Source organism: Podarcis pityusensis, assembly GCF_964106645.2.
Source record: "Podarcis pityusensis genome assembly, chromosome: 1".
Classification (NCBI taxonomy): Eukaryota; Metazoa; Chordata; class Lepidosauria; order Squamata; family Lacertidae; genus Podarcis; species Podarcis pityusensis.
Genome location: NC_138028.1, coordinates 65,422,936 through 65,445,446, shown reverse-complemented (window position 1 = coordinate 65,445,446; position 22,511 = coordinate 65,422,936). Strand labels below are relative to the sequence as shown.

Genomic DNA, 22,511 nt, shown 5'->3' with positions numbered 1-22,511 from the left:
TAAGAATAGCAAGGGAGGGGGGAAGTAGACCCCTCTCAGAGTGTACCATATTCCCAATTCCATTTGGGACTCTTTTTTGTCTAATATCTAGCTTTGTGCAGATCAGGCCTGAGGCAGGCCAGTTCTGGCCGTTAAGAGTGGCTTGGATCCAGCGGATTGAAGGCCAATTCAGGCCTGGTTCTGTCTTTCCCTTGGGAAGTCCCATTCCAGGATTTTCCACTGGTTTTCTCTAGCGCAGATACCACTGGTGGGCATTCCACCCACCCACACTTTGCAGCAGGCAGAAGAGCATCACTCAGGTGGGAAGCTGGCTGAAGAAGTGAGCAGAGAGATACCAGCACTCAATTCACACACCCCCAGAACAGCATAAGGAGCAGGTGGGTAAGGTTGCAGCCATAGTAATTTATTCTCCTGGGAAGCTCTCATACAAGAACTTGATGTTGCAAGCTTATTCAGATAAGCTTATTCAGATATCACAAGCATGTCATTGACGGCAGGGTTTGTGTGTGTGTGTTTTTCCTGTGGAAAGCAGAAATCTGGATTAATATGAGAATATAAAATGGCATTTCAATGCTGACAATGACATGTGGACACTGCAGTTTAGAACTTCAGAATATCTTTCTAGACCAGGTCTTCCCACCTTCCACCCGTCCCGTGGAACGCGCTCCTATCAGATGTCAAAGATATAAACAATTATCTGGCATTTAGAAGACATCTGAAGGCAGCCCTGTTTAGGGAAGTTTTTAATGTCTGATGTTTTAATGTGTTTTTAATCTTTTGTTGGAAGCCTATCCCAAAAGTAATATTTTAAGGCTGCACACTAAATGGCAGAAGTTAACCCCTTTAGTCATTTCAAAAGCAACATGCATAGGAACAGGATGCCTAAGAATGTGCTGGCTGTTTAAATATTTTATCTGCTGTGCCTGCTTAAAGACTTCTTCCCGCCACCTCTGCAACTTGGTCTCCTAAACTATTTCTTTAAAAATCTTTTCTTCCTCATACACTTTCTGTTTCCCACAGTGTTTCTGAACTAATGGCAATATAATTGTTTCTTTCTTGTCTGTGGGGATCTTGCTTGAACTATGTGAACTTGTAGGATGTCAATGAAGACTTCTCTACATTTCCATTCCCACTTTCTTTTTGTGCTCTTGCATAGATGACATCTGGTCTCCAGGCTTCCTTAGGACTCCACCATGGGATGATTTATACTGCCAGTACAGGGAACAAGAGAGCAACTCCTACTCCTCTTTTGCCTCTGCACCAGTTACCTGAATTGAGGGCCACAGTGCAAAGAGAGAAGCAGCTGCTGTGAGGCTGTTACTTTTCTCTTTCATGCTCAACAGGGACAGAGAGAAAGGCTACAGCTGAATAGGAGCTGGAGAAATCCATTTTCTCTTTTGCAGCAATAGGAAATCTGCACTGAATTATAGCTCAGTAGCAAATCCATTCTAGACTGTCATAAGCATTTCAAAGACATAAGTCAGAGGCTTGAATGCAAGTGACTTAAAAGTATATACAAATTATTATAAGCAATAATAACCTTCTACGATTTTTCTTCTCAAAAATTGCCAATCTTTTCAAATTTCACATTGCCATTTCAATAATTCTAACAGGGAAAGCGCCATGAACTTTCACAGTTTACCTTTCTGTGAAGTGATCTTTAATTCATATTTGTCATCTCTGAAATGCGTTGGACCACAAGGCCAAAGCATTGCTTAGGAACGAGAATAATTTCCATCACCAGCTGAAAGCTTGTGTAATATGTAGACAACAATAGCTCTGGTGAAACTTACAGCATTTCAGTGTCTCAGCATAATAAAACTTGGGAAGCACAGAGTCCAGTAATTAACTTTATTTATTTTTTGAAAGACATATCTACACTGCTTAACTTTTAAAAATGTCTATACGGTATACAAAAATATGACATATGGATTCATTCATTCATATACCTACTACTTAGAACTGTAGGATAGTGCTACAGGACAGTGGTTCCTGTACTTCGTCATGTGTGAGAGAAAGGGAATTCATTTATGATAGAATGGTCTTCTACTCATAGTTCCGAGGTCCTATCCTCTGCACATATTCCAGGATTGAGCCCTAAACTAAAAACAGATCTCTTAGCTGAAGCCCTGCTTAAGTTTCACTGGCATCATCTGTGGTTGTCAAAATGCTCTCTAGATGCTGTATATAGCAATTGATCAAGCACATAATTGCCAGGAGCAAAGGCTTAAGGGATCAGATTGTAACTCCCCCACTCTTTTTAAGAAAGCAACTGTGTTCTATTAAGAATTGCTGTTTTCCTTACCTTCATTTCCTTCTCTTATTGTAAAAGGCCATTCTAATTTTGGCTCTCCCTAACAGCTTCCTTGCAGAATGACATATGCACATGGTAGTTGACTTGGTTTATCCACAGCAAGCACACCTACAGGCAGCTTCCTACTTAGCCTGCATTCCCCCCCCCCCCCAAAAAAATTATGAACTTTTTAGCTGTGCCAGTGTAAAACCAGAGTGAATAGCAAAATATGGGTTAATCTGTTGCACTGTTGTGATTTGGCCTCTCCACTTTTTTTTTAAGGTCTATTATGAATATTTTGGTTTAAATGTGTAGTTAATGTAGCATTCTGATTTGAGTAGCTAATATATCTTGCAAAAGGGAGCATGTAAAATACAATGCAACTGAGAAGTATATTGCCAATTCTTTCCCGGGAAACGAACACCCAAAATAGCACAATGTCAAATACTGTTTGCATATGCTTGCCTAACATGTCCGATGCATTTGTGTTTATTCGGCCACATTGATATGTGACTTATCTTGCAAAATGTAAAAATACTGTTTTTAAAAATATCCATTTAATCTGCATGCAGCCATTCAGAATTAGCGTCTGAGGGTCATCCTCAGTTGTTGCACTAGATTCTGTATCCACTTGACTTCTGTAGCCAGAAAGAATCTGGTAATTCTAATTTAGTTACGTTTACCTGTCCTACAATCTAATCTTTCTGATGGGATGCTAATTTCCCCTCCTCTCCACTTCCAATTCAGTGGATAAAGACCAACAGATTCCATTTATCTACAAGGAAAAGCAGTACAATATACTTTTCTTAACCATACTGCTTTGGGGGAATCTAGCAGCTTCAGGGATAGTTTTGAACAGGAAAATAGCGTGGGAAGGAACCTCACTTCCAACATTGCACTTCTGATCCAGATTAGAGGCCCACATAGCTTGTTTTTTTCTTGCAAGAGAGATGTGATGAATCCTAAATATACAATTTAAAACACTTAGTTAACATAACACCTAGTTTGACCCTTAGGAGGGCAAGTTTCTGCAGTTTGTCTACAAAGTCAATTCATGCTATTTGGAATCAGACCATTCATCCTTCCTGTGCAAGATTTGGTGACTCTCTGGGCTGTAACAATCCATTCCACTCATACAGCCAGATCGCAAAGGGTGTTAAAGGTAACCTCTAACATGGGTGCATAATTATGACCACTGTCTGCATGGATGAGAGGCACCTCTATCCCATGGTTGACATTCTTTGCAAAGGGGGTGTATAGGGCCTATTGAAAGCTCCGGAAAGCAGAAATCATTTTTAATGGTAAGACAAAGAATATCACCTCGCTGGTTGTATAATGCAGGAAACCTTTTAAGTTCGTCGTAGCAGTAGTCCCCTATGTGGTGGGGCATAAGCTGTGCCAGCCTCCTGATGGGTGTTGCTACATCTAACCTGGATGCTATAGGCTGGGCAGAGTGGTGGTGAGGTGAGGAGTGGGCAGTACCCTGGTGGAAGGCTCCTACAAGTGCAACACCACCCCCCACACCAGGCAGGGGGTGCAATTTGAATAAAGTATTGGGGGACAGGTAAGCCCCACCCCACATAATCAGTCACATGGTGTGGTGCACATACACTATTTGAATGGCAATGCCCATCAACATGGGGAGGGGGGCAGCCTCCTCAAATATTTTTTGGGAGGGATGAAGCCCCTTTGGCCTCTAGGAGTTGGCTCCTACATCACCAGGTAAGCTGCAGCAACACTGGTGTGGGTGAAGGGGAATTCTGCCCCACCACATTGGCTGCTACTGTCTTTTCACCAACCCTCTGGAAGTCATATGCCAGTGGCAGGTGTGGCCAAAGTGGTCGAGACCACCACCTCCAGGCAGCCACATCAAAATATGCGTCCAGTTAATGGGGTCTACATGAGCATTGTGATCATATGTATCCAGAGGCATCTGCATGCACAAGCCTACCATGGACAGGGGTGAATGCACTTGAGGTCAAACGTGTGTGTATGTGTGTGTAAAACTAGTTTATAGTTTATAAGTGTGTAAAACTTATAGTCAATGATCACTATTAACCAGGAAGAAGGTGTGGTTTCTGCTCCTCTCCTCAGTTTTATGAGAAACTTACCACTGACTTCAGTGGGAATTAAGATCAGTTTCTGTGTTGCAAAATGTAAAGCATTAAGGCAACCTTTATGTAAAAGTCATTAGATCAGAGTGTGCTGCATTTTCCCTTTCCTGTGGGATATATGCATACCACCTTGATTGGAAATGGATGACACATTTAATCTGATTGAATAGTTAAGAGGGACTTTTAAAACAATGAGCATTAGCCACTTAGTCCATTTGGTAAATCCTAATAATTAAAACTGCATGTGGAGTAATGATTACGGCTATTCCAGATATCGAAGAGGAAAGAGATGCGCCCGTGATGTGTCGTGGCACTACCTTAATGAAAACATTTAGTTAATGGAGGATCTATGTCACAACAGTGAGCACACTGAACCTGCAAGTGGGGGCGGGGGGAGAGAGACAAACACATTTCCCAGCAGAATCTCACATCACAATTCATTAGGAAAACTCTGCAACAACTGATGAGATAGGCACAAAATGGATTTCCATATTGCTGGACTGAATCATGGCTCCCAGCAATTAATGCTTTTTGTCATATTAAGCAGATAAATAATGCTATCTGACATTACAGTATTTCACATTACAGTAAAATTTTGTAGCTTTTGCTCGTAATCGGACTTGATATATGTTACCTAGAAAAAAATATGTTATCTCTGGAACAGTCAAACCCCATTAGAACCCTAATGCTTGAAAAATCACAATGTTAACAGCTATGTCCCCTAGCAAAGGTTTGCTTTCCTTAAATAGTGTTAAATTTAAACCCAGGAGCCCTAGTCTCTTTTAGAGTTACTCTTGCTCGGTGCATTGAGCTTGAAAGGCGAATTTAGTACACTGCACATATTCACTGTTACTGAAGTTGCAGAAAGCATGCAGTAGTAACAGCTGCGTGCCTGTTTATTGCTTTGTGGGTCACCAGTGCTAGTTTCCAGTTGAAACAGATTGTGCCTAAGTATGGATTACCAAAATATTTCAAGGTTAGTCCAATTAGGAAATGTGATTTACCCCTTAAAAAAAAAAATCACCTTACACTATAACCAAGGCTCCAATGTGTTACTGAAGTGATTAAAATCCAAAATTAATTGGATTTTTCCCCCACTGCCTTTTTCGGATCTTCTGGTGGCAGCTCCTTACACCAATCTTCAGGGACACGCACATTTGAGTGGGGGGGGGGGGCTGAACACATGGGGATCTGGTAGGCCAGGGCAATGGAAAACTCCAGCAGGCCTAACACCTATTGTGCAGAGAATGGTCTAGAGCACGGGTGTCAAACACAAGGCCCGCGGGCCGAATCCGGCCCGCCAGACCTCGTCATGTGGCCCGTGTAGCCGCCGCTGGCCGCCAGCCTTCACCTTTTATTCTCGCTTTTATTTTATTTTTACACAAGAAAGCCGCCTCTTCAGCGCATGCGCGGCAGCCTACAAGCCAGAGAACGTCTGCCCTCTAGCGGCGCCGGCCATTCTATACAGGAAACCTCCACTTTACATGCATTCCGGAAACCTCCACTTGTTTTTATATTGAGCGCATGCCATCCTGTGATGTGACAGATCCAACGGCTGCCTGAACCCTTCTCTCCTGTACTGTAAGTACATATGATGTATGTGGGGGGGGGGAGGGGGGTCTGCTTATTAGGGGGGGTCTGCTTATTATTCTGCTTAAAAGTCTGAGCGGTAAACTTTGGATATACATACATTGAGGTTATGACTTGTTTGCGGCCCTTTGAGGGTGACCAAACTGCTGATGCGGCCCCCGATGAATTTGAGTGTGACACCCCTGGTCTAGAGCCAGTGTGGTGTAGTGATTAAGAGCGGTAGTCACGTAATCTGGTGAACCGGGTTCGCGTCTCTGCTCTTCCACATGCAGCTGCTGGGTGACCTTGGGCCAGTCACACTTCTCTGAAGTCTCTCAGCCCCACTCACCTCACAGAGTGTTTGTTGTGGGGGAGGAAGGGAAAGGAGATTGTTAGCCGCTTTGAGACTCCTTAGGGTAGTGATAAAGCGGGATATCAAATCCAAACTCTTCTTCTAGTAAATAAATCCATGAGGCTATTTTATTGCTAAAATTAAGTAAGCATCACCTTACTTAAGGCTCAAACAAGAATCTGTCAGAGCCCTCTCTAAAAACCCTCTTTCTACTCTATACAGTTGCTTTGAGCATCTCCAAACATATATGGGACCTACATCAGGGAGCTACAGCCAAATTAAGGATCCCCAGCAAGATTCCACAAATCATGGTTGGGTTTGGTAACCATTCATTGGTTTGCCTAGCTAGTAATCTTCAGCTTTCTCACTTCCACAGAGTGTATCCCCTTATTGTACCCATTGCCCAGAAAAAAGTGAGAGTTTCTTGCAGCCGGGGGGTGGGGGAGAGCAGTGGTGTTTGCAGAGATTCCACTTCTCACCTTCATGTCACTAACAATGCATTTCACAAAATGCAGCTTTGTGCCATTTTTGAAAGAGGCACTCTTAGTCTAGTCTGCAGATAGAAGGGGGGGGGAATGGGGAAAAGTATTACTCTTACACAGCAGTAGTAAACAGCTCTCAGGGATGAGCAAGGGATAAACCCTGCCCCTTGATATATAAATTACATTGCATGTTAACATTCTTATGCTGTATGTTTCCTCCCCACTTGATATCACAGGCAGGAAAATTTCATCAGGACATGAGCAAACAAGCATTTTAAGATTTTGTATGAAACCCTTCATCATTCCCACTTTAAGACCTTTAAATTATCCAAAAGATGTACCGTATTTTTCGTCCTATAGGACACACTTTTTCCCCTCCAAAAATGAAGGGGAAATCTGTGTGCATCCTATGGGGCGAATACAGGCTTTCGCTGAAGCTTGGAGAGCGAGAGGGGTCGGTGCGCACCGACCCCTCTCGCTCTCCAGGCTTCAGGAAGCTATCAGCTATATAGCAGCCTGCCGCCCCGCGCGCGGGGTGCCCTGAAGCAGAGCGTCCCGCGCGCCGGGCAGACATCCGCAGCATGGGGAGCCCTTCGGGAGTTCCCGCGGGGCTCCCCACGCTGCGAATAGCAGCCTGCCGCCCGGCGCGCCCTGAAGCAGAGCGCCCTGCGCGCCGGGCAAATATCCGCAGCCTGGGGAGCCCTGCGGGAGTTCCCACAGGGCTCCCCAGGCTGCGGATAGCAGCCTGCCGCACGGAGCGCGCTGAAGCAGAGCACCCCGCGCTTTGGGCAGACATCGGCCAGCCCCACAAGCTCGGGGGACAGCGGGGAGGCGCAGCGCTGCCACCCTGCTGTTCCCCGATCTGGTTTGGAGGCTGGTGCTGGGGAGAAGCGCGCTTCTCCCCAGCGCCAGCCCCACAAGCCCGGAGGACAGGGGGAGGCGGAGCGCCGCCATACCGCTGTTCCCCGACCTGGTTTGGTTTTCCTGACCTGGTTTTGGAGGGGAAATAAAGGGGGGAAATTTCCTTTATTTCCCCCCCCCCAAAAAAAACCCTAGGTGCGTCTTATGGGACGGAGCGTCCTATGGGACGAAAAATACAGTAATATTTTTTATCGTTCATATCTTCAAGTCAATACAGGCAAAAATGCAATTGTATCATACACAACAGCTCATATGCATTCTGAAATACAGCTCTTCTCTAAGCCCCTAAATTAAAAGCTTTTATTAGCTGACGGCATAAAACCTCCTTAAAGTGGCAGTGCATATGTATATACACACATACAACAAACTCAGACTCTTGTGCTGTATAGCCTCTCTGGAAATTCAATACAAAGTTCAAAGGCTCTTGAATGCTCACAAAAGGCCCAGTTTGGAAATGTGGTGTGTCTTCATTTCCACTGTGAAATGACTGCTATCCACTCATAATATTTGGCAAAACCCACTTCATAAATATGAAGTGGATCACTCTACCAAACACAGGGAAAATGTATAAAGCAGCAGCTCTGCCGTTTGAACAGAAACATCACACCATGTGGCAATGCTGTCTTTCAAATGCCAATGAGATTTATTGGTTCTAATTTAGGACGATGTCTTTAAGCCACGGCAGGAGCTTCCAACCATTCATATAGTTCCCTCCACCCAGGGCTTCTCCATCTGCAAGGGAACATGAAAGCCACCACTGCCATGGAAGTGGATGGGAAGCCCAAACTCTGTACACATGGAAATCCCAAGGGAGGAAAGTGCTGTTGCATTTAGGTCCTGCTTCAAGGCTTCCCATAGGCAGCTGATTGGCCTCTGCAAGAACAGGATGCTGGAACAGATGGCCTGATTCAGTACTGTTCTTCTGTCCTTATGAAAAAGTCTCCTCTACCAAAGAAAACCAGTCAGGAAGACTATCCTACCTATTGTGCAATCCTGCATGCGTCTATTCAGAAGTCCCACCGAGTTTAACAGGAGTTACTCCCCGCTAGACGTGTACAGAATTGCAGCCTGACATTTTTTAATGTGTTATGAGGGAGCACTGAACCATTAGCAACCTGCCACACACACACTTGCAGTGTGATACAGTGTGGGTCAACAACATACAAGGGTATCCTATGAAGCTACTCATCTTCCATACTACATTTTACAAGCTAAGTCTCACCAATGTCAGTGAGAATTCCAAGTCTGAGTATTTATGGCTGAGGTGAAAGTGTATCAAAAGCTATAACTGAAAAGTGCATCTCCAAAATTATACTGAAATGTATAATAAAAATGTGCAATTAAAAAAGTGGTAAACCTATTGTATATTCAACAATGCTAAAAACAGCCTTATTAAAAACATAATCTGCTAAAATTGCCACTATTACTTTGGTTATATACAGGAAAACATGACCCAAGTCTCTAGTGTATTTGCTTTTCAAAAAACATCATAGCTCATCATGGTTTTTTGTGAGGTCTTCTCCATAATTTGTTGCTTGGCTTCCAACAAACATATTCCAGTTGTCCAGAATCTCTTCTTTGGTTAACATGTGGTCCTGGAGGGGGTGGAAATGAAAATCTTTAGTGAAACTGAGCTTCTATTGAAGGGTTTGAGTGCTGTGTCTAAAAACAATAGAACTTTATTCTGCTCTGTGATTCACTAAGAAAAGACCCTCATGGCATGAGGCAATATACTCATAAGCTGTATTTACTCAAAGAGTTGGCAACATAAACACTCTTTGTGTTTAACCAAATGTCAGTAGAGCTCTGAGGTTTACCAAAGTATAAAAGTATCTAGTGACACACACCCCCATCCCCGCCAAAATTAAATAAATGAAGACTATGTGTTCTCAGAATGCTGACAGACTGTTGGTCAAAAAAATGAAGATGGAATAATGTCCTGGAGGGGGACATGGCAGACTGACTGGAACACTAAACAAGAGCACTCTTTTGAAATTTGTAGTGGAGGCTGGTCTATTACCCTGGACTATCTTATGTCAATTTTAGTTTTGTATTTGTAGGATTTAACTTTATAAAGTAAATTTATAAAGTTTATAAAGATTTTACTTTATCAAGTTTTATTGCTAGAATTTGTTTCTCTTATATGCTGGATAGGCATGGATGTGGGAGAAGGCAGGGAATATAAACATATCAATCAAATAACGCATCCAGACCCAGCCTACACCACTATCTTTCATATTTCTAGTTGCAGAGTAGGGAGTGTCTCTGAAACAATCAAGCCCAGCCCCCTTCTGCATTATGGAGTTTGATGTGAATATCTGGGCTCCTCCAGCATAAATCGTTTCCCCATTCATTACAATGGCAGGATTAGAACATGGAAAAAGAGCCCTGCTGGATCATATAAAAGGCCCATGTGATTCACCAACATTTTTCTGCTGTCGCTCACCAATAACTGGTAATCCAAAGGCATATATGGAGGTAGCACATAGGTATCATGACTTGTAGGCATTGAAAGTTCTGTGGAATTTATCTGCACACTTCCACTGATATGAAAAGTTAATACAGCACACAGAATTCGATGCAAATATGACCACACATTGATCTCAGAACTAGAACACTTAATGTAAATTCTTATCATTTGGGTCTAACATTTGGATCTCTACCACTTCCACCATAAATTTTCTGTGTTTCCTGAAAGATCAGTGGGTGGCATTAACGTTATCATATTTATATCAATTTTTTTAGTGATCTCCTTACAGAGTCCTTCAGGTTTGACTCTTGGTAGGCTGACATTATATAGAAAGGCAGCAAGTAAACCAATAATCTACCATTCATGAACTCTGTGAAAGAACTAAGTACCTTGTCGACATCCGACTCATATACTAAGTGTCTGGCTTCAGCCTGTGCATGATCATAGTCTTGTGGGAGAATCCAGTGTCGTATCTCCTCTTTATCCATCTTCCCATCCTTGTTGAGATCCCGAAAATCTGCAAACTGCTCCCGTTCAGTTATTACCCAGTCAGGTTCTGGACCACCATCTTCATGTGCAAACATATCAGCTGAGAGGAAACAGTGTCATGTTTATTATTTATTGTTATTTATTACATTTTCTTCCATTCTTAACCTCTCCTGGTTATAAATCCTGGGGAGGGGAGGCTTCACTCTAAATACTTTCACAATGATGACCTGCTATTTTGTGTTTGCTTAGTGGTAGGCCCATCTTGTCCTTATCTTCATTCAGCATTTTGCTGTGCCAGCTGCTGTCAGGGTAATAATGCCAATCACCACCATAAGGAGGCAATCCCCACAAGCTTAAATATCTCACACAACATATATACATTTTTCCCTTTCCTAGAAGCTAGATCTGCTACTCTGATCTGCAATTTTCTCTCCACAACAAAGCAGTAGGCCACATGAAGAGCAGGAAATAATGTAAGATGATGCAAGGCCAATAAGTACAACTTAGTAGGTAATTTTGAGTGCATCTTTGGAGATACAAGACATTATATATGGTGTATTAAAAAGAGGTGCCATTTTCCAGCTATCCACTGCGTAAATTACCCTCGTGAAGACAGATGGAACACTGCTATGAGTTACCTATTGAATTATGACTTATCAGCCTAGTACCTTCACTGTTATCACTACGCCTATACCATTCAATAACTGCTCTGCTACCTCAAGGGAGGGGAAGCTTTTCCAGCTCACCAGGCCTCCCTCTCCTCCAGCTAGACAAGCAAGAGGCATTAGCAAAGTTCAAGGACATATTCCAGCCAGGGAACAACATTCAGGGTGAAAAGCAAGGCTCAGTGAGGGGTTTGGCCTGAAGAAAGTTCCAGGGGCCATATAAGGAGGCCTAAAGGGCCACATTAGGCACCAGGCCTGGGCTTGCTCACTTCTGCATTACCTTATCAAGACCTGCCAGAAAAGATGGAGAGCAATGCTCCAGCCAAACACCTGAAGAAAAGCTGCATTCCCATCATACCATCTACTTTGCGCACAATTAACTTGGCTCACCTATAAAGAATGAGAACTGCCTCCAGATAAGCAGGCACAAACATCTTCGACATGTACAGAGTTTTTTTGTTTGTTTGTTTGTTTCATGCTGCTGATATACCACAAATGATTTACATCAGGATTTTTGTCGGTGGGCAGTCTAGTAAAAAGTGATGTGGGCTTTTAACTTTTGTCAACGTATTTGTAATGCTCAATTAAGCCATACGATGGTGGTAATGAAAACCGACGTAGAGGCTGATGGTATCTGTCAGACTTTGAGATCTACATGGGGATTATTCCCCTGGCCATTGGCAAGCTTATACAGCCTTAGTGCTGTTGAAAGTTAATACAAAAAAACAAATGAACCAATATCTAGGCCCAGTCCAGCTGCTGGCCAAAGTGGCAAAAGTCTTTGCATAAAGGAGGAGTATCCTCTCCTCTCCTCCACACATGTAAAAGAATGACAGTGGTTCTGTAGGCAAGGAAGGTGGAATCTCATAATTTCTCATGAGGAAGGAGAAATCATGTGAAGTGGGCAACCATTAGTGAGGGCTTCCATTTGTGGAGAGTGCACATCACACACTGCATTGCACACAATGCAGGAAAAGGCATATTCCTGTTCGTCCACTGAATGACTATTGTCATTCATACAGGTATTGGAAACAAGCCATATGCTATCCGTAACTTTTATGGAAGTCTGACTATACTTCTCAAGTGGAAAAAATAAGATCCTACCTGCTACTTACCGTATTTTTTGCCCTATAGGACGCACTTTTTCCCCTCCAAAAATGAAGGGGAAATGTGTGTGCGTCCTATGGGGCGAATGCAGGCTTTCGCTGAAGCCTGGAGAGCGAGAGGCGTCGGTGCGCACCGACCCCTCTCGCTCTCCAGGCTTCAGGAAGCTATCCACAAGCCTTGGGAGCCCGGCGGGAGTGCCGGCTTGTGGGCAGCAGCCTGCAGCCCGAAGCACGCTCCAGAGCCCCATGCTTCGCGCAGATGTCCGCAAGCCTTGCAGATAGCAGCCTCTTCTGGGGGCTGGGGTTGGGGGAAGCTTGGGCTTCCCTCGCCCCAGCCCTACGGCTGGGGGGGAATTTTTTTTTTTATTTCCCCCCCCCCAAAAAAAACGAGGTGTGCCCTATGGGCCAGTGTGCCCTATAGGGCGAAAAATATGGTATTCTCTTTACCTCTTCCATGTGCCATATTTCTTTCTATCATCTATCTATCTATCTATGATTTTATAACCATCTCTTCACTGAACATTTCAATCCCAGAACAGGGAACAATAAAATAATAAAAATATACAGAAAAAAAATTATAGAAATGGGCCACTTTCAACTAAGCAATTATACTAGTGTGAGCTAGCACAACGAGTCCTGCTATTGCAACAGGCTTTCCATCCCTCTTCTCTTCCTGTGTGGGCCACACCCTATGGGCTCTGGGGGAGGTTGGAACCCCGAGAAAGATTGTTCTGTTTAGCAAGCAGAAGTGCAGACAAATGATCATAATGTTCCTCCCAATGTACAAAAATTAAGAGAATTCATCAAAACCAGTCCAGTGAATAGACTAAGCAGACTAAGGGCTCCATCATAAAACAAGCTAAACTACAATTGGAATTTCCAGTTTAGTCAAATACCTGGGCAAAGCAAATAAGGACATATAGATTACTAAAACAATGAAATGGCCTCAGCAACATTTTGCATTCTGTCTCACACCAGCGATTGTCCACTCACTCCTCGATTCTCATGCTCACGAGCAACTGACCCAGGTTCTTTCCTTCAGTGGCTCAAATAGTTGCAAGCACCCTCAGCAAAAGCCCCCCACCCTCTTTTTCTACAAAGACAAAAAACTGTATCTCTATTTTGGTTTTTACTATTAGAGTTGTATTTGTTATGCTATCGATGTGGCATTTTGATAAGGTTCCATGTTGCTTTATCACCTTTTGTTATTCATCCTGATGGAGAAACGTATATTTTAAAAAATAAAATGTAAAGGAGAACTTTGGCCCTAATGCCTTTCACTCAGTAGGTTTCTTCTAAGGCTGCAGAAGTCACAACTCTTTCAAGATCCCCTCTTACAACGCAATCACAATCTTTTATGCTAGGTTCAGAAGTATGGGAAGAAAAAGGACCCAGAGCAACATTGCATCTTGTCTCTGCCAGCAAGTGTCTGTGTGAATAACATCAGAATCAAACGAGCAATAGTGGGAAAGGGAATAAAAGGCAGAAGGAAACTTGGGGAAACAAAAATCATCTACATGAAACTGGATGGCTTTTAGAGAGACTTGGGGGGTGGGAGGGAAGCCTCGGTGCCCCAAGAATTACTTCTCTCATATTAACTCCTTAGTACTGAACAACATTAAGCACTCTGTGGCAAATGCCAATGGTGCTTTGAAAATGCAAGAACATGAGGGGAATCAACAGGGGCCTGCTTCATTGTTATGCATCCAGAACATCCCTTTTTGTAATATATGGGGTTGACACAACCAGCACTCCAAAGGCGCCCACTTCCACTGAGAGAACCACAGAGGGTACCATGTACTTTGGTAATCTGAGGTCCAAACTGGACATGACAAATGTCGCATGCCTCTTTCTCCCCTTGACTTGGGGAGAAGACTGTCCAAACTAGGCATAATAAAACTTTTAAAATAAAATAATAAATATTGGAAATCCCCTTGCTGCAGCTTACCAATGTATTCATCTTGATCCACAAATCCATCCTCATTTTTGTCTATGTCCTCCAGGGTTTCCTGTCACAATAAGGGAAAAAAGCTGTCATTGCAGAGGTGTGTATTTGTTGCCCAAACTGATTATAAAACCATTTCATTCTGAGCTGTCACTTTACATCAAGGGTAAAGTCTTTAACACACACACACACACACGGAAATATCAATAATGATATAATATTGCCAAAGAGAAAATATTGTTCCTAAGCTTAAAAAATCCCCCAAAAGTAAACCCCCAAACTCATAAAAGCATATTAATTTAAAAATCCACCAAACAACTAAAATAGAACACGTCCTACAAATATATATAGAGAGACATAGCTTCACAATAAACATTGATAAGTGATAGGGACTGCTATAAATGAATTAATATCTTATGAAATTAAAGAAAAGCTTATTCTAAGCTTAATAATAAAATAAATATTTAATCTATTGTTTATTTATTTATTTTGTATACCACCCTATGCCCATAGATCTCAGGGTGGTTCACAACATAAAATTAAAAAACAAAGGTCTAGAATAAAAGAATTCTATTCTGTCATCTACATCAGGAATGATGTACCCGGTCCCTACAACTAAGAAAGGGCTGTAGCTTAGTAACCGAGAACATGCTTTACATGCATTAGGTCTTGGGTTAACTCCATGGCATATCCATGCAGGGCTGGGAAAGACTCTTGTCTTGATACCCTTGAGAGCTGTTTCCAGTCAGTGCAGACCAGGGATGGGGAACCTCTGGTCCTCCAGATGTTGCTCCCATTATCCCTGCCCATTAGCCATATTATGGGGGAGTCCAAGAACATCTGGAGGGCCACAGGTTCCCCATACCTGGTCCAGAAACTTTCTGTGTCCTAGCAAGTCCCTGAATAAGGGACATCTGAGGAAGAGCGAGGTGGTGATGGGGCATAGGCAACTCTGTAAACCTCATCTCATAGGCCACTACAATGGACCTGCGTTGTCTTGCTGAAGCAGTGGTGTGCCTGTAAAATCCAGGAGGCTGAAAGGGTTTACCAAAGGCAGGTGCAACAGAAATGTGCAGTTCTGGTTGCATTGACTTACACAGGATGCTGTATTAGCTACAAAATGAATTTAAAAAATTTTTCCCACACTGTAGTGTCAGCCAATGTAGCATGATAAAATCAGGTTGCTTGTCTGATGGAAGTGCTCAGCAGCACACTTAAAGATGACAACATTCCGGGCAAAACTGGTTCAGGCCTAACCTATCACTTTGCTTCCAAGCTTTCTAGCTATTCATGTGATATTGATCAACATATTAGGGAGGTCACCAAGCAGGTCACGTTTAAATAACCAAAGCAGGATTATTTAAACAGCTTTCCTTCCTGTTGAAATAGCTGGCGACTATTGTCTGGGAAACCTTGCCCTGAAAGATGAGGAAGCCAGCTTTCAAACCTCTTTAATAAACGGAAACCAAAAGAAAGGAGATTGGCTTTTCTGCTGCTTACTAGAACAACAATGTCTTTCATATGCTCAAATTCCTCTGGGTGAAGGAAAGCTGTGAACTCCTCACGAGTGACTTCGGAATCACCATCCAGGTCAGCTCTTTTGAATCTTCTTTCATCCCTGGGCATCATTTTTTTGAAATTGTGCTGCTCTGTTGCATCTTCAAACTCAGCTGGGTTTTCTAGAAAACCAGAATAATAAGACAAGTTGGAGACAAACAGGACTGGTGAGTATGTAACAAAGGCCTGAGTGATGTCTACAGATGACACGTGACTTAAACCCTTCTAGAAATAAGAAATCAGACCAAAGGCCTATCCCATGTAGCATTGTGCTTCCAAGAAGATGCCTCTGTGAAGCCCCAAAGCAGGTCTTGAGTGCAATACACGGCTCCTGCTGTCACTCCCTAGCAACTAGTATCCAGAGCCACCCTCCCTTTGAATCTGGAGGTACTATATAGTGATTGTGGCTAGTAGCCACCAATAGCCTTAATCTCCGCAAATTTGTCTAACCCCTTTCAAAGCTAATAAAAACATAGGGAGAGAACACTTGCTATGTCATAATAACTCCAGAAATAGTATCAAAACAAGTAAAGTAGTCTCTTTTTTCTAAGCAAAGTGAGTTTGTGCCTCTGATTGTACTCAGATTACAGGTGAGGAACATCTGGCCCCACAGGCCTGGTTAAGCGCATCAGAAACCATTTTCCCCTGGCTCTGCCAAATAAAAGTCCTGCCAGAACTAGTTCCACTCAGGAGTCCTTAACTGCAGGTGAATCCTGCCACAAGCAGGGCTTACTTTCAGCGCTATATATACAAGCTTTGCTTTAGGCATGGAAAGCAGCGCAAGATTCTCCTTTCACATCTGCAGCTGAAAGTGAAGAATCAGGAGCAAACTATGAATTTGCTTCTGATTCTTCCATTGAACTGTGATTTCCTGACATCCTAGGACAGGTGGGCAAACATGTTGGCTATCACTCTGGGATTCCCAAGTATGCAGGTTCAATTTTGTCTCTCAAAGTTACTCACCGAGGTAATAGCCATATGTGGCTTGTTTGTATTCTTCCCAAGAAATTTTGTTGTCTTTGTTGAGGTCATAATCCTTCCAGACTTTTGCCACGTTTTCAAAGATGTAGCGTTTCTGCACTCGCTTAATCCAGTTTTTCAGTTCCTCTGTGGTGACGAAGCCATCTTTGTTATCATCAATTCGATTAACAATTTTCCTGCAGTAATAGAAAAAGTAAAATGGATTATTAGAAACTGAAAGATTTCTGCAGGGTTCTCCTGAACAACTATGTTTGCGAGAGACAGGGCTTCCAATTGGTACCTATGATGACCCATTTCTAAATAAATGACATAGCGTGGTACTCAACTAAGTTGAGTACTTAGGAGTAGACACATTGAAATTAATGGACCTAGTTGTTGTTGTTGTTTAGTCATGTCTGACTCTTCGTGACCCCATGGACCAGAGCATGCCAGGCACTCCTGTCTTGCACTGCCTCCCGCAAATGGACCTAGTTATGTTCATCAATTTCAGTGGGTTTATTCTAAGTAACACTCTGAGTAACACTGGTTGCCAGCCACAGATTAGAAGTTTTGAATCTAAAGACAGATCAGTAGGAGTCAGAAGAAGTTTCTCCACAGGTTTTTATCTTCCAAGAACACTCTCCCAGGGCCTTTCAAGGTTGGCATTTGGAATATTTGTTCTCTACTATCTCTCAGAAAGTGTGTTGGGGAAGAGAAGGAGTTTCATGTAGCCAACAACTTATTCTCAGTCACAGTTGGATTGTCCTTGTCATTCTCTGTCAAAAACTCTTCTAATGGAATATTGTTGATCAAGCATGTGGAACTGCATTTCCACACTTGCTGGAAAATGTGACATTTTCCCACTGTCAGTAGGAGAAAGAAAACCACAGAAACATTTATCATTAGAGAAGAATGTTCTGCTTAGAATTGCAATATGCATGCCAGCTCCCCTTCTCTGCTTACTGTAGCAAAATGACACTACTGTATTACAGATTGCAGTCAGCACAGTGTTTAAATCTTCTCCAGCCTACCGCTGTTCAGTGGCAGGCTACAAAGTAGGGCTAAAACCCATATGAAGACCTGGGAAACCATTGACAGTCAGCATAGACAATATTGAACAAGAACTAGATGGACCAAAGGTCTAAACTTAGACCCTAAATAAGACAACTTCCTATGTGTTGCTATGATTTTCCCCTCTTCATACATAACTCTCTTCTCTTCTCCGTTCCAATGAGATAGAAAAGGGCTGGCAAGTCAGAGTTAGCATACAAAAGTTAAATTTTCCGAAAAGGCTTCGAATAGAAGGCAAACTTGTATGTTGACTGTCCCACTTCAGACTGTAGTTGGGGGTTCACATGATCAAAAACTTCCATGAGCTCTGATGGCAAAGGGAAGGGGTTGGTATCCCATATTGATAATTTACTTCTTATCATTGATGTGGACTCTGCAGAGGGCCTGAGACAAATGTGGGAGTCAGACTGGAACATTTTGACTGAATTGCTGGAAATCCTTAATGGTTAAAATTCCCATTTAAATTGGGAACATCAAGCACAAGGGAACAAACATTAAAAATTATGCAAACCATGTATATGACGCCTATGAGACTATTTCAAATGAAGATATTGAACTTGAGGCTATGTTGGAGAGGATGTAAGGAACCAGGACCATTCCAGCTTATTTGGGGGACTTGTGAAAAAGGGCCGCAGTTTTAGACTGTGGCCTTTGTAGAAATTACTAAAGTGACTGGACAGCAACTATTGAAATTTCTGGAACATTTTTCAAAACATCAAAAGGGACTGTCATTTCAAACCTCTAACTGGTTATTGTCTTGCAGCTGCCCAGTTAGTTGTTGCTCAATATTGTAAGGACCTAAAGGGCACCACGTTACTATTTGTTTGTTTTATTTGTATATTGCCCTTCATCTGAAGATCACAGGGTGGATCACAACATAAAAATACAAATAAATAATTGGTAGAAGACAGTTTGGAGAGTTTGGAAAAATTAACAAATCATCCACATCTGGCTGGAGAAACAAACTATAAAGATTCTTTTGAGGCAGACTAGCACCGTTTTATTGTTTATGCAAGCATAGATAAAATACATCTCCCAGCAGCATACAAAACTTTCTGGCTGCTATGAATACTTTCTGAAGCTTACTTACAGATTGTTTGCTAGTTTGTTTTTTTATTTTACCTTAGACTCTCCTTGTCTCCTCTAAGAGATGAGGGCAGGATTGTTCTGTCCTATCAAAATTATGTTAATAAAAACTCTAAAACAAACAAACTACCATGCACAAAATTAGATGCCAGGGAGGGACATTCTAGCTTAGTTTTCTCCCTGACATCTAGATGTTTATTTGCAGGGATTTCTTTTTTTAAATGGAAGAGCATTCAGTTATGTAAGTTCCCACTTGTAGCCTGAAGTAGTACATTCAACATGGGATCACCATTTGAACTAGGCCGCAAAGATCAGATCAGATGTAGCAAGCAACAGCAAAAAGCTGGAGACACTGGTTTCAAATAAATGATAGTGGAATGAAAGATTGCTGGACTGTTTTGAAGAAATATTAATTTCCAACTTGCAGTGCTTATGGATAGTCATGTTGTGAGAAACAAGCTACCAAAGCCAATACGATGATAAGTGCTTGCAACAATTTTCCACAAACATTTTCAGAGGGACTGGAAGTTGAAGCTCTAATGACCAATCTATGCACTATAATGTTTACCCCATGGGGCCAATAAAATTGCCTAAATACAGTGGTACCTCAGGTTACATATGCTTCAGGTTACATACGCTGCAGGTTACAGACTCCGCTAACCCAGAAATAGTGCTTCAGGTTAAGAACTTTGCTTCAGGATGAGAACAGAAATTGTGCTCTGGCAGCACGGCAGCAGCAGGAGGCCCCATTAGCTAAAGTGGTGCTTCAGGTTAAGAACAGTTTCAGGTTAAGTACGGACTTCCGGAATGAATTAAGTACTTAACCTGAGGTACCACTGTACAAGATGGCAAGAATAATGCAGGAGAAATAATGAACTCTTCCTTCCATTGTCCTACTCTGTGTTCCGAGTTTGCAAACTGGTGCTAAACAAATCAAGGACTTTTTTTTTTCCTTTTAAGAAAGGCATGGGTAGGGAACTGGATCTGCAACCCCAGCCTGACAGGTGGGTAGCACCACCAACCTCTCAATCACATGTCATCATAATGGCATCAGTTGACCAGATTTTGCCCTGGTTGTTTGTACTGGGGACACCGTAATGGCTTCCCTGCCCGTTTTAAGGGATTTAGCAGTGAAGAATGAATAGCGTTTTATTGTGCCTATGCTTTTCACACAAATTTTTACCACTTTACTTCAGATATCGTTTCCTTTATTTCCCCAAATGCAGCATTAGGTCAGGAGGGAAATCTATTCCTCTTTCTACCCCTAAACCCAGAGTTGGGAAGGGGAAACAGAAGAAATCCCCCCTACCCCCCCCAACAACTCAGAGGTGGACAGAAGCAGAGCCTCACTTTGTACCTGTGTGCCAACTGCATTCTGAGCTTGGAGCGCTCACTCATCATTGAGGGAAACCTACACCTTCCATCCCAGTTCTGAGCTAGTGTGGTGTAATGGTTAGAGTGGTGGACTAGGCCTGGGAAGACCCAGGTTCAAATCTCCACTTTGCTGCAAAACACGTTATATGATCTTGGGCCAGTCACTCCAGTCACTCAAAGGATTGTTTTGCAGATAAACATGATGCAGGCTTGCGCTCCTTGGAGGAAAAAGCAGGAGAATAATAATAAAATGAATCAATAGGATTGCAGAGGGGATTGTTCTAGTCGATATGGGTGTGACTCACATCCAAACTGATACTGGATTGGCAAAGTAGAGCAATTAAATGAACCTTAAAAACAGGCAAATGTTTTCTGTAGAGATCTAAGCACTCTTAGATTCTGTTCACCCAAGTCCAATGGTGCCCAACTCATCTATAAACTCCAACTCACCAGTCTTCCTTTAAAAGTTTTTGGCTCTAGTATGACAACTTTCAAGCCAGTTACTAAACTTTAAGAGGGACCGAAAAGCTTCCCTACTGATTTCTAACAGGTTTTTTTTTTGGGGGGGGGGTGTTAAATGAAATTTTGCCCATTCATCATCAGTACATTACAACTGAGTTGGGAATGGGGCACACCTGCTTGGATTAGGGTTTCTTTTACCCTTGTCACCAGACCTTGTTTGAATCTGATTCTTTATAGTAATAACTCCCCCCCAACACACACACACTTTCTGTCTGTAACTTTACACTCCATGCATAGGATGAGGTGGGTTCTGGTCCACGAAAGTCTAATAACATTCTTAGTCTTTTAAGATGCAATAACATTATTGGTCTCTTAAGATGACAAAGGACCCTTTGGCTTGCTTGCTTGTTTTTCTGCAACAAGTGCCATCGTTCCTGATCACCATTTCCCCCATAGCGGCTATGGCCAAGTGATCTCTCACTCAAAAGAGCCGCCACCGGCTTTTAATCGACTGCACAAAGTGGGGAACGATCAGAATCCGAAAGCGCCTTTCCTTTCCCGCACAAGTGCACTTTCCCCGAATGAAACCATCTCTCTCTCCCCTCCCTTCCGCGCTCCCTCCATTCCAAGCAGCTTCAGGGGGGCGGGCTCCCCTCTGCCACGTTATCAGCAAATCCTGGGAGCTCTCCCGTCTCTGCCCAACCTAGCACCCTCTGTCGAACTCACAATACACTCCCTGGGGCTAAAAGTGACAACCTGACATAGTGAAAACTTTTTTTTTTTTCCGTAGAGCGTGGTTTTGCTTTTGGTTTTGAACTCAAGAGGCGCACCTTTTTAATTTTATTTTTCCACTTTGGGAAGATGAAGATGGGTGGGAGAGGAATAAAGCGAAGGAACTTTCACCGGGTCAAGTAACCTATGTGGGGGGGGACGGACTAGGAGGAGGTCGGTCTTACCCCAGCCTTTCTTTGCTCTCCTCTGGGGTGAGCTGGTCGAAAGTTTTGGCTTCTTCTTTGCCCAGGAAGGCCTCGTGGTCGTACTGGAAGCTCTGGTTGTCTTCGTGCTGCCGATCGCTGAGCTCGGGCTCCGGGTGAACTCCCCTCTCCTTCCTGAAAGTGGGGACGCCCAAGGACCCCCGGGTGCAAAGCGTCAGCAGCAGCCCCGCCGCGAGGTAGCGGAGAGGGGCTTCAGAGCCCATTGTGTGCACCGGGCAAAGGGCGATCTGGCGTGCAGGAGGTGGGGGGAGGGGAGGGAGCGCGGCAACGTCGGGGCACTGCAAAGAACCGAAGAAGCAGAAACTTCAACTTTCTAGCAAGGCGGTGCAGGGTCAAGTCGCCTCTTTACGGGCTCCTCTCTCTGCAAAAGCCTGCCACGTGCTTAAGCGGAGTTCCCAGCCCAGCAGCACCAGCAAACGTGCCCCCTCGCCTTCTCTCTCCCTCTCCTCATACACTTAAAAAAGATTCAACGTGGGATCGCACTCCTGCCCCTGATCCCACCCCCACCCCCCAATTGCACAAGGCCGGCTGGAAAAGTGTTGCTTTTAGGAACGCACACGGGTGACCTAATTTGGGCCGGCCGATGGAATCTCCCCCTTC

The 22,511-nt window shown here is 43.2% G+C and overlaps 1 protein-coding gene across 1 annotated transcript; it reads right to left on the bottom strand.

Annotated features, from left to right (window-relative positions):
- Positions 1-8,017: 8,017 nt before the first annotated feature.
- RCN1 (reticulocalbin 1) lies at positions 8,018-22,325 on the bottom strand. The gene is made up of 6 exons (XM_080983896.1): positions 21,873-22,325; positions 16,927-17,120; positions 15,907-16,085; positions 14,410-14,470; positions 10,591-10,790; positions 8,018-9,326 (listed from the first exon to the last, which is right to left on the bottom strand). The coding sequence occupies exons 1-6, from the start codon at positions 22,112-22,114 to the stop codon at positions 9,219-9,221; spliced, it is 984 nt and encodes a 327-aa protein (XP_080840022.1). The 5' UTR covers positions 22,115-22,325; the 3' UTR covers positions 8,018-9,218.
- Positions 22,326-22,511: the final 186 nt, after the last annotated feature.